The sequence below is a fragment of the Polypterus senegalus genome, chromosome 7 (genome assembly GCF_016835505.1).
Source record: "Polypterus senegalus isolate Bchr_013 chromosome 7, ASM1683550v1, whole genome shotgun sequence".
In the NCBI taxonomy this organism is placed as follows: domain Eukaryota; kingdom Metazoa; phylum Chordata; class Cladistia; order Polypteriformes; family Polypteridae; genus Polypterus; species Polypterus senegalus.
The window spans coordinates 28,996,597-29,009,904 of NC_053160.1; the positions used below are offsets into that span (position 1 = coordinate 28,996,597).

A 13,308-nucleotide genomic window follows, 5' to 3' on the forward strand; every position below is an offset into this window, starting at 1 on the left:
GGACAAAGCTGGACAGATAGTAATAAGGCTATATAGCTTTGGATGCAAAATACATGCTGAAACTTGGGAATTATATCAACAAGCTAAAATTATCTTGCAGAACTAAAGCCAATCTCAGAAGAAGAATCTCAGGGGAACAAAAACTTCATTTTATATAATAAAGCAAAAGAACAAACTAGTAAGTAATGAATCTTTATTATTTAGCCCTTCAGTCCAACACAGCAAGGGATTTCTTATTCTCCTATCTTTTACAAATGTTACAGTCGAGCTTTTGCAGCCTCACAGTACTAAAATTCATCTATCTGTAAATTACTCAGGAAACTGTTTTTATTCTATGTGTCGAGAAATGACATACATCTTAATATTGGTTAAACTAGTGATCATGGAACTCGCGTCTTTGGTTCAGTGTTCATGCTAAAGAACGGTTTTAAAGTGTACAAACCCTTTGATAAATTCCTTAAAATAGGTAGGCTAATCAACTTATGGCTTCTAATTGGGTTTGCTTAAAATGAACACTCAACTCGGTCTTTCCTCACAGATTACAGTGCATCCGGAAAGTATTCACAGCGCATCACTTTTGCCAAATTGTGTTATGTTGCAGCCTTATTCCAAAATGGATTAAATTCATTTTTTCCCTCAGAATTCTACACACAACACCCCATAATGACAATATGAAAAAAGTTTACTTAAGCTTTTGCAAATTTATTAAAAATAAAAAAAATTGAGAAAGCACATGTACATAAGTATTCACAGCCTTTGCCATTAAGCTCAAAATTGAGCTCAGGTTCATCCCGTTTCCTTTGATCAACCTTAAGATGTTTCTGCAGCTTAATTGGAGTCCACCTGTGGTAAATTCAGTTGATTGGACATGATTTGGAAAGGCACACACCTGTCTATATAAGGTCCCACAGTTGACAGTTCATGTCAGAGCACAAACCAAGCATGAAGTCAAAGGAATGGTCTGTAGACCTCCAAGACAGGATTGTCTCTATGCACAAATCTGGGGTAGGTTACAGAAAAATTTCTGCTGCTTTGAAGGTCCCAATGAGCACAGTGGCCTCCATCATCCGTAAGTGGAAGAAGTTCGAAACCACCAGGACTCTTCCTAGAGCTGGCTGGCCATCTAAACTGAGCGATAGGGGGAGAAGGGCCTTAGTCAGGGAGGTGACCAAGAACCCGATGGTCACTCTGTCAGAGCTCCAGAGGTCCTCTGTGGAGAGAGGAGAACCTTCCAGAAGGACAACCATCTCTGCAGTAATCCACAAATCAGGCCTGTATGATAGAGTGGCCAGACGGAAGCCACTCCTTAGTAAAAGGCACATGGCAGCCCGCCTGAAGCTTGCCAAAAGGCACCCGAAGGACTCTCAGACCACGAGAAACAAAATTCTCTGGTCTGATGAGACAAAGATTGAACTCTTTTGTGTGAATGCCAGGCGTCATGTTAGGAGGAAAACGGGCACCGCTCATCACCAGGCCAATACCATCCCTACAGTGAAGCATGGTGGTGGCAGCATCATGCTGTGGGGATGTTTTTCAGCGGCAAAAACTGGGAGACTAGTCAGGATAAAGGGAAAGATGACTGCAGCAATGTACAGAGACATTCTGGATGAAAACCTGCTTCAGAGCGCTCTTAACCTTAGACTGGGGCGACGGTTCAACTTTCAGCAGGACAACGACCCTAAGCACACAGCCAAGATATCAAAGGAGTGGCTTCAGGACAACTCTGTGAATGTCCTTGAGTGGCCCAGCCAGAGCCCAGACTTTAATCCAATTAAACATCTCTGGAGAGATCTTAAAATGGCTGTGCACCGACGCTTCCCATCCAACCTGATGGAGCTCGAGAGGTGCTGCAAAGAGGAATGGGCAAAACTGGCCAAGGATAGGTGTGCCAAGCTTGTGGCATCATATTCAAAAAGACTTGAGGCTGTAATTACTGACAAAGGTGCACTGACAAAGTATTGAGCAAAGGCTGTGAATACTTATGTGCATGTGATTTCTCAGTTTTTTTTATTTTTAATAAATTTGCACAAACCTCAAGTAAACTTTTTTCATGTTGTCATTACGGGGTGTTGTGTGTAGAGATCCGAGGAAAAAAATTAATTTAACCAATTATGGAATAAGGCTGTAACATAACAAAATGCGGAAAAAATGATGCACTGAGAATACTTTCCGGATGCACTGTAAATACAGGCAGTCCCCAGGTTACGTACGAGATAAGGTCTGTAGGTTTGTACTTAAGTCGAATTTGTATATAAGTCGAAACAGGTACATTATTTTAATAAATGCTATTGTTGACTGACTGTAACCAAGTGCTCTGCCAATGAATGATGGAGTTTCACCTCTCTCTTATCTTATTATTTCTACTTTATTTTCAATGGTGATGGTTTTTCTCTTCTTTACTGTATCACCAGCACTAGCATCAGATTTGTGTTTCAGAGACATTCTTGAAGGGTGAAGAAAAAAGGTTAAGATGAGCTCTTCTGCACAGCAGTGTACACGCTATCACAGCAGGTAAGGCACCCGTCGTCAACACGTCTGATGTACTGACAAGAGACAACTTCCTACTATGTGCTTAACAGTACAAGCAGGCTTGCTATTGAGAATGAATGGGGCAGTGAGGGGCAGTTCACCACCCACCCACCCCACAGTATGCTGCCTGCAGCGTTCGCCCACCGAGATCAAACACGGTGCGGCCAAAGGTGGGTAGTGAATCGCCCACCACCACCACCACCCCCATTCAACAGGCAGCCACCCTACAATGCTTACCCCCCGTCGCCCCGTTCACACTCAATGGCCATCCGTTCAGCCACAACCGGGTCACCGCTTGCAGCATTACCAGCCGCCCACAGAGAACAAACGGGGTAGCCATGTGTGGTGGGCGGGCAGTAAAACGACCTCCTCCGCGCCATCCAGGGGAAGTAGCTGCGGTGGCATAGTGGGCAGGTAGCAAACCGCGCCATCAAGCCTCCATCCTGCATACGAGCGATAGCTGTGGCCCTGGTGACTATGGACCACGGGTCATTGCTTACCACTGGGAGCCGCCCAAGGGGCACTACAGTGCGCGAGCAGCAAAATCGGCCCCCTCCAGCCACCACTTGCAGCGTCCCCAAGCCGATGATGACGGAGTGGGAGTTATTGAGGCGCATGCGTCACAGCTGCGGCCCTGTTCGTAAGTCGTAGGTCGCATGTCCGTAACCTGGGGACTACCTGTACATGAAGTAATAGCACATCTTATTCTCTTAATCTTTTAAAGTAAAGATAAAAATGACACAATGTATCGCATGTGTGCTTTTAAATAGCATAATCATAACTCTATACAGAGTGCCACATAATGCAGAATTCCTTTAAGACTTTTATTCACTGCTACACACAGCCTAACTGCTGATACCAAGTCCAAGACTTTCTCATTGGCTACAATTTTAGGTTTCATTTTTTAAAAATATTTTTCACACAAGAATATTGTGGGCATGACTGACCTCTTTGGCTGCACTCCTATTTAAAGCAGTTTCCATTCATTATTTAAGAGGGTACTTCAGTGGTATCTTAAAGTCTACTACTTTGCAATCAAAAAACCTAGATGAAGGGTCATACCCAAACTAAAATGCCAAACTGTTTTACTGCTAGTACTTGTTCTTTTCTCCTTGCTTGTGCATACTCACCAATTGTCCTTATTATACTTTAGCTGTTCCTGAGTCACCTACCTCAGCACATGCAACTTTAATAACTCTACCCAAATATCCTTTCTGTCACAAACAGGTTTCAATAGACTCTGGAAACCCCATCCTAACAATAACTTAATTTTTCTGACTGACCACAACCAGCTACCTCCATCCTGTTGCCCATTATAAAGTGTTTTCTTGTACCAGCGCATACACTTTTTCGGTAACTGTCCAGGGCCAATGGTTCAGGAGATTGCTGCATTTACTGTGTTAAAATGAAGTAATGCTAAATCCAACACTAACAAACGAACAAACTATATTATTTGGCAACACATGCTAGGAGCATATAATTAAATCAAGTAAAGCAATCTAGTTTTTGAGGTTACACAAAGAACACTTTTAATGATCTTAATTTTTAAATGAAAAATTTTTAAGTTTGTATATTACTTGTTACACTGAACCTCATGAAGAAAGTGTGACTTCTGTTAATCCAGTTCAGAGATTTTGCAAATGGTATGTTATACAAGTTGTTCTTTTTCTTTTGGCTGCTCCAGTTAGGTGTCACCACAGCAGATCATCATCTTTCTGTCCTCGGCATCTTGCTCTGTCACACCCATCACCTGCATGTCCTCTCTCACCACATCCATAAACCTGCTCTTTGGCCTTCCTCTTTTCCTCTTGCCTGGCAGCTCTATCTTTAACATACTTTTCCCAATATACTCAGCATCTCTCCTCTGCACATGTCCAAACCAACGCAATCTCGCCTCTCTGACTTTTTCTCCCAACCGTCCAACTTGAGCTGACCTTCTAATGTACTCATTTCTAATCCAGCCCATCCTCGTCACACCCAATGCAAATCTCAGCATTTCTAACTCTGCCACTTCCAGTTCTGTCTCCTGCTTTCTGGTCAGTGCCACCGTCTCCAACCCATATAACATGGTCTCACTACCGTCCTGTAAACCTTCCCTTTCACTCTTGCTGATACCTGTCTGTCACAAATCACTCCTGACACTCTTCTCCACCCATTCCACCCTGCCTGCACTCTCTTTTTCATCTCTGTTCCACAATCCCCGTTACTCTGTACTGTTGATCCCAAGTATTTAAACTCATCCACCTTCGCCAACTCTACTCCCTGCATCCTGACCATTCCACGGACCTCCCTCTCATTTACACACATGTACTCTGTCTTCTTCCTTCTAACCTTCATTCCTCTCCTCTCTATAGCATATCTCCACCTCTCCGGGGTCTCCTCAACCTGCTCCCTACTATCGCTACAGATCACAGTCATCAGTAAACATCATAGTCCACAGGGTCTCCGGTCTAATCTCGTCTGTCAACCTGCCCATCACCATTGCAAAAAAGAAAAGGCTCAGAGCTGATCCGTGATGTAATCCCACCTCCATATTGAATGCATCTGTCACTCCAACCACAGACCTCACCACGGTCATACTTCCCTCGTACATATCCTGTATATCCTGTACAACACTTACATACTTCTCGGCCACTCCCAACTTCCATATACAATACCAGAATTCCCCTCGAGGCACCCTGTCAATATGCTTTCTCCAGGACAACAGAGACGTAATGCAACTCCTTCTGGTTTTCTCTATACTTCTCCATCAGGGGTGGCCAACCAGTCAGTGACCAAGAGCCACATTTTTTACTGTGTTACCGCAAAGAGCCACATTTTTTACTGTGTTACCGCAAAGGGCCACATCATACAAATGGGCACACATGAACATCACCCATCCCTTCCTCACACACACACCTCTGCTCAGCCAGGTTTATTGTAAATGTCATACACCAACATGACAGAAATTGACTCCTACAGTACTAAAACCACAAGCTAGTCATTTTCAACAATGAACATTGTGTGCACTGTCTCACATACACAAACTCTCAGTTCAACCAAATCCACAAACAAAAATATAATAATTTACAATAGCATTTTTCTTTTACTATGCATGCTGCTTAATGGGACATCTGGCATTCCTTGCCTTGAACAATCCTCTTCAAATCTAGCATGTATTCCGTTGTTGCCACTCGAAGTAATTCTTTCACATGGGTGTCAGTCAGAACAGATTGATGCTTTGATTTCACGTGTTTCAGGGTAGCAAACACAGACTCGCAGACGTATGTTGACGCAAACATTGACAGCCCGTTTGACATTGGGGTATTTTTCCATTGGCACACTTTTCCAGAACTCAATGGTCCCTTCACTTAGAGCAGGTTTCAGTTGGTCCTCCTCACAAAGATCGATCATCTACAACTCAGCCGCTGCCTCATCTGTGACTAGCGGGGCTTTCAAACAGTCAATTTCCGCATTAAATGGGTCGACGAGGAACGTTATCTGTGGCCTTTTCAGTTGTAGATCACGGAACCTGGTCAAAAAGCTTTCGTGCAGGTTTTCAACCAGCGTTGCATATCTGGCTCTTTGCTTATTCAGGGTGGCATTGGTGAATTGTCCGCTGGCTTTTAGAAAAGTTGGAAAATGCGTTAAATCTCCCTTTTGAATATGCGCCTTGAACAGCTTCAGTTTGCTGACAAACGCAAACACACTTTGCACCAGGTCAGGCAGTATTTTTAACTTACCCTGCAGGGTCAGGTTCAGTCTGTCCAAGTGAGGCAGCATGTCAACCAAAAAGGCCAGATCCATAATTCACTTGAGGACAGAGAGCTCGGGATAGTCCTTGTCCTTCTCTTCCATTAACAGTATCACGGCATCCAAAAGCTCAAAGAAGCGAGAGAGTACTTGGCCTTTTGACAGCCACCTCACAGTGCAGTGGCAGGTCACCTGGAAGCCCATGGTCCAGCTCAGCAATGAGATTCTTGAAATGCCTGTGGTCAAGCGCATGTGTGCGGATGTAGTTGACGATTTCCATCACAGGCTTCATGACGTTGTCTAAATTCAATGATTTAGACACGAGTTGCTCCCTGTGGATGATGCAGTGGAAATTCCAAAACTCAGGAAATGTTTGGTCAGCTTTGCACAGCCCCTCAAGCCCGTTCACAGATCCGATCATGGCTGGCGCTCCATCCGTGGCTATTGCAGTTAGTTTCAGTATGGGCAGATTTGCTTTCGCAAATACAGTCATTGTGTCTTTCACATGCCACGGGTTCTGTCTTTTAATGGCACAATATCAAGGAGTTCTTCTTTGATCACACAATTGTTTGACACAGACCGTGCAAATATTGCCAACTGAGGCTTGTCTTGTATGTCACAACTCTCATCCAATGAGACACTAAAATACTCGCATGCTTGAAGGTCAGAGTGCAACTGTGATTCAATAGCCGTGTTAATGTCCTATATTTTGTGTTCAACAGTGTGGCGGGACAGTTGGACATCTGATACCATGCCTTTTAGTTTGTCGTTTTCAGGCAGGAGACAAGATTTCAACAACGTCACTGACGCATTTTTTAACGAACTCCTCTTCATTGCATGGCTTTTCAGCCCGTGCATTGTTCCAAGCCAGTTGATACGATGCGAGCGTTACGGTCTTTGAACACTTCGTAAATTTTCGGAAAAACTGTATCTGCTTTTCTGCCTGAGTTTTCAAAGTGACCAACTCGTGCTTGCGAAGTTCAGTCCCTTTTGGAAATTCCTGGTCGATGTTAGCATGGAGTGAGCTGAAGTGGCACTGAAGATTTGAAGCTTTGAAATGTGCTAATAATGCCTGACATATAAGGCAGAATGGCTTGCCATTACGTTCAACAAAAAAATATAAACTCTCCCACTCTGTTAAAAACGTCCTGTGTTCATCTTCATATTTTCGTTTTGCTGTGCATTTTTTCCTTGACATTTTGAGAGCAAACTTGACACAAATTGTTTACTAAATGATCTTGCCCCTACTAGGAAACTTTGTGGTATTTTCATCTCACGCACATGCGCATTTGACGAAAATAACATATTGAACTCAAGCGAAGCAAACACGAACATTAAAAAAAAACAAAAAAACACAAATACAAACTTCGATATGAACGTAAGAGCCGCATGAAACCAGGAAGAGAGTCGCATGCGGCTCGGGAGCCGTGGGTTGACCACTCCTGTTCTCCATCAACACCCTCAGAGCAAACATCACATCTATGGTGCTCTTTCTTGGCATGAAACCATACTGGCTGCTCACTAATCATCACCTCACTTCTTAACCTAGCTTCCACTACTCTTTCCCATAACTTCATGCTGTGGCTCATCAATTTTATCTTCCTGTAGTTACTACAGTCCTGCACATCCCCCTTATTCTTAAATATCTGCACCAGTAAACTTCTTCCACTCCTCAGGCATCCTTTCACTTTCCAAGATTCCATTAAATAATCTGGCTAAAAACTCCACTGCCATCTCTCCTAGACACCTCCATGCTTCCACAGGTATGTCATCTGGATCAATGGCCTTTCCATTCTTCATCCTCTTCTCTCTTTGGTTCTCTTCATTCATTAGCTTCTCAAAGTACTCTTTCCATCTGCTCAACACACTCTCCTTGCTTGTGAGTACGTTTCCATGTCTATCCTGCTGCACATCTGCAATGTATTTCCTCATTCCACTACCAGGTTTCCTTTTCCTCCTTCCTTTTTCCAGATGTCATGCCAAGCACCCTTCTTGCTGTCACCCTTACTACATCTGCTGTAGTTTCCCAGCTGTCTGGTAACTCTTCACTGCCACCCAGTGCTTGTCTCACCTCCTCCCTAAACTCAACCTTGCAGTATTCCTTTTTCAAATTCCACCATTTGATCCTCGACTCTGCCCTCACTCTTCCTATACTTGATCTCGGTCATCCTACAGACCACCATCCTATTGCTGCTTAACTACACTTTCCCCTGCCATCACTTTGCAGTCTTCAATCTCCTTTAGACTGACTCTTCTACATAGGATGTAATCTACCTGTGTGCATCTTCCTCCACTCTTGTACGTAACCCTTCTTGTTCCTCCCTCTTCTTAAAATACATATTCACCACAGCCATGTCCATCCTTTTGGCAAAATCAACTATCCTCTGACCTTCTTCATTCCTCTCTGTCACCATACCTACCCATCACCTCCTCGTCTCCTCTTTTCCCTTCACCAACATGTCCTTTGAAATCCACTCCAATCACCACTTTCTGTCCCTTGGATACACTGTTCATCACTTCATCCAACTCACTCCAAAAAACCTCTCACCCCCACTGCACACCCAACTTGCGGTGCATATGCACCAACAACATTCATCATCTCACCTCCAATTTCCAGCTTCATAATCATTACTCTGTCTGATACTCTGTTCACCTCCACAACACTCTTTAGACAAACTGTTCCTTCAAAATAACCCTACTCCATTTCTCCTCCTATCCACACCATGATAGAACAATTTGAATCTACCTCCAATCCACCTGGCCTTACTCCCCCTCCATTTAGTCTCTTGCACGCACAATATATCAACCTTCCTTCTCTCCACCATATCTGCTAACTCTCTCCCCTTACCTCTTATACAAGTTGTTGCTTTAAATAAAATAATGTATCAGAATAGTAATTTGTGTATGTACAACAATGTGAATGGAAAATGTTGGAAAAATATCCTTATTTTTGTTTTATAAACTTTAATTTTTAACAGTCCATAAGATCATCCATGCTCTGTACCTAAATCTTTTAAATTTTGTTTCAAGTTAATCAAAAAGCTATTACTATCTACAAATGAATGAAATATTTATTTTAAAAAGTGAGCAGTTCACTTTGAAAGCTATTTTGTCAACATTAGCTGCAAGGCAATAACAAAAAAGGCTTTCATAAAGTAAAATGCACTAAATGGCTTCAAAGTGCATTATCAGCATACTGCAAAACCGCTAGTTTGATACAAAGCACATTACTCTGTGTTGTATATAAATCAATTGCGTTTTAGGAATATTTGATTGCATCTTACCTTCCTCCTCCTCCTCCTCCTCCTCCTCTTCTTCTTCGTCTGATTCACAGCTCTCTCTGCATGTAACTTCCTCTGCAGATCCCTCTGCTTCCGATTCCGTGATTTCCCCTTCCTCCGGTTCACTTTCACTACATTCACAATCACCTGGATCATTCTGATTGTAATTCTTTTCAGCATTACTGTCTTCTAATGTACAATATTCACTATTCACAGAGCAGAGTTGATCATTTAGGATTTCAGAAGAGATTACGGTCTTCTTCCGTTTCTGATCAGGCTCCTGTTCCTCCGCTACATTCTTTTGAATATCGTTTATGGTTAACACCTCTTCTGATCTATCCTTTTAAAGAATATCAAAAAGGTTACAGAGTCAGTAACCCTTTTAAATTTTAGTGTGCCAGAAAATATCTACCATAAAAGCCGAGGAACGTTTTAACAAAATGCAGCCTATTGATGATAATGCAGCCCATTGATAAATCATAAATGCTATCATGTTATACATAGTGAAAGTTTTAACAACTTTTTTTTTCAGGTTGATACAAGGATTCTGAAAATACTCTGAGTGATCGCAATAAATCAATGAGTACTTAACTTGAAACTAAAACATGAAACATTAATAACTTAGGACGAAACATTTAAACTTCTGTTGCTAAATAAAAGCACAAACTTCATAGGAAAAAAAGACCAAATTAAAATGGAATGAATTCTAACACAAAAAACTATTTTTGAATATTCTGAAGTAAGGTAAGCAATCAATAATACTAGCTCATCTTTTAGTATTTATAGGTATTCAGTTATATATAAAGATGTATTAGTAATGTAAAATGCGGTTCAGCAATTCAGAAATGATCACTTCTCAGTGCTCCAGAAATTTAATCTACTGATAAAACAACCTGCACACTTGATGTGCTGTATTAAATAGGATAATTTTACAGTAATTATAGGAACATTGACTGACAATGAGCAAGGTACATATTAATATGATATCCCCCAAAAACACCAGACCAAAAAACAGAAAACTTTGAGGAATTATCTAGTACTTCTGAACTATTGTCATCCTTCAGCTTATGATTTACTAAATTATTTACATATTAACTGAATATTAATTTCTATAAAAGTTTTGAGTTGAAATGGGTATTAGTTCTCTATAATGCACATTTTGTCCCTTCTAAATATTTAGAGAAAAATCTTCAGTGTTTCAATTGTTCTTATACTACAGATGCCTTTCAGTAATTTTACTGGAAGCGCATCATGCCAAAGGGCAGAATGTGCAAAAATGTAAATACTTCTGTCCAAATCCAGCAAAAACAACATGATGTTTATAATCTGGTTCTGGATTCCTTATAAAATGGCACAAAGTCTGCACATCCTATATACTTCATGTGTAGCAAAGTTAACATGTTGAAAAATTTTTAATTTTAAACACAGAAACATACAGTCAGATGCACAACTAATTCAGCACTTACAAGAATATCTGCAATGTCTAGAGTAGCACCAAAAGTTAACATTAACATATCTCATATGGAGTTTCATATGATACTGTAGAAAGGAAGGTTAATGCCAATATTGAATATGATGTAAATAAGGGTTTATTTCACTTCCTAATACAATTTTAAAATTTTTTTATTCAGTATTTCTCCTCTTTCTTGTAATACCAGTTTCCAGGACATTCATAGGTTTTTATGTTTAACCAAATTTCCAGGGTTGCAAGATGCATTTTGAAAAGATGTATATTCTAAAGCAGGGATGTACCACCTGTCACACAACCACTAATGCTCATGGTCTGTAATGAAAACACACTCCTTTATTTTTGTGATTTGGTAGAATGGGGTTCAATCTTGAAGCAAATGACCGAATTCTTTAAATCAAACGGCTCCCAAAATCACCCACAAGTGCTACAGATGCCACAAAACACATCTTGGTACAAGTGTAAAAGCTCTGAAATAATCACATCATTAGTCACACACTGCGATTCCCTTTGTGGTGATAGCCCGAGCAACTAGTAAGAGGCAGAATTTATGCTTTCTGTGTAAAACACACTTCAGGTTGTTATCTGACATGTGTACTTAATAAACCCTGTATCCCACCCTGTACCCAAAGCAGATACATTCCCACAATTTATACCTCTTCATAAGAATTTAATTTAAAACGCACAGCAAACAATAGTGTTAAAACTCCAACTTAAGTTAATCAATTAAAAATATGTATGAATACCTTTACAGTGAGAATGTCCCTTGTGAATACGACTTAAAGTAAAATTTGTAAGCATTTTTGTGGATATGTTTGTATTGTAATTCAGTTCAACTCTGGTATGCATACTTTTGTTGTTGTAAAACAACACTGGCAAACAACGGCTATCATAGAAACTGACAGAATTATATTGAAAGAGAGAAAGAAAATCATCCACTTAGGTCACAGTATACACTAGTATTCCTTATCAGTGAATCATCTAGCATTAAGCACAACCCAAAGACCAATGCTCCTCTGAAGAGATCAAGGCACAGAAAGGAGCTGCTTCCATACCCCCATGAGAGGTAGCATTCAAGTGATTACTATAAAGTACAGCACTACTTTAAATCCCAGCATAATATGCTCTAATAGCAAATTCAGAAAGTTACCATTTTTGAAACACCTCGTTTGCCTCTACCTCTCAGGTAGAGATTTAAAGTCACCAAATTACAAATAACTGTAATGCACATTAAATTCAGTCTGTTAGGGCAGACTACAGTTTGTGCAGTACCTGTACAACTGACACATTTTTAGTTACAATAACTACCAGTGCTACGCCAAGCGGTTTCTGCCTCCTTTTTTCTCACTAATGAACCACCAGCCCAGTATCCTGATAACGGTTCCTTACTGTTCTGCCCAATAAAAACCACAGATAGCTTGAAACGGTTTCAGTTTATGTAAAAAATAATTTGCACAAAGCATGTGTTTTTAATAAAAAAAAAAAAAAGTTTTCAGAGCCATTCAGCTGCACGGCATAAAACTACTTCAGTATTTAACTATAAATAGCAAAAACACACTTTTCTGCACATAACAGAAACTCATTTTAAGCATAGTTTAAAATTACAGCCATATTTATAAATTTCACATTACACTTTGGAAAATCGTAGGTTTGCTCAACTAGTACAGATTACTCAAGCCTTGTGTGTTCAGCAAACCAGCACAGAGCCCACTCTAAGAAAGAAAAACACACTTTGGAGAACATATACAGTATGGAAACAAAAAAAGCGGCAAGTCAGCTCCACACAAAATAATTCAAGCTTACATAGTGGATGTAAGCTCGGCATCTGATACAACACCAGAGCCATCAATATGCTGAGAAATTAAATGACCCAAGTATGCACCTGCCAACAAACCGTAGTCACTGTAAGCCATCCACTTTCACCTATTACTAAACGGCTAGCCTAGGATGAACCAATCAATCTTGTTGAGAATATGATAGAAAAGGAATGAATGAGGGCAGTGTTTTCAAATGGGTCAAAGTAATTAGCAAAATGTACTATTTCTTGTCAGGAGACATCTATTCAAGCCCGTAATACAATGAGGTAGTTCTAAGTTGTGATCTGTAGCTATTACAAACCAATTTTGAAAGTCTTTTAATAATCTTCATAACATAATTGAATATTCCTGCCAGTGTTTTGTCCTGTAATATGGAGTCCTGCAGTAATCTTTGTGAATCTACAATTGCCAAGCTATGGATGCTTTCTGCAGTCTATTAAATGGATTGCCAGCGTTTGATTTGTTTTATGATCTTTTTCCC

The 13,308-nt window shown here is 40.6% G+C and overlaps 1 protein-coding gene across 3 annotated transcripts in view; it reads right to left on the reverse strand.

Moving 5' to 3' along the window:
* The window catches only part of aggf1 (angiogenic factor with G patch and FHA domains 1), a 50,718-nt gene that overhangs the window by 14,615 nt on the left and 22,795 nt on the right, over positions 1-13,308 (reverse strand). For 2 of the 3 annotated variants that reach the window (XM_039758402.1, XM_039758403.1), the window contains one exon: positions 9,546-9,882. The exons of the other annotated variant lie outside the window; for it this stretch is intronic. In XM_039758402.1, coding sequence (XP_039614336.1) covers positions 9,546-9,882 — 337 coding nt within the window. The remainder of the gene's footprint in view (positions 1-9,545; positions 9,883-13,308) is intronic. 3 annotated transcript variants of the gene reach the window in all.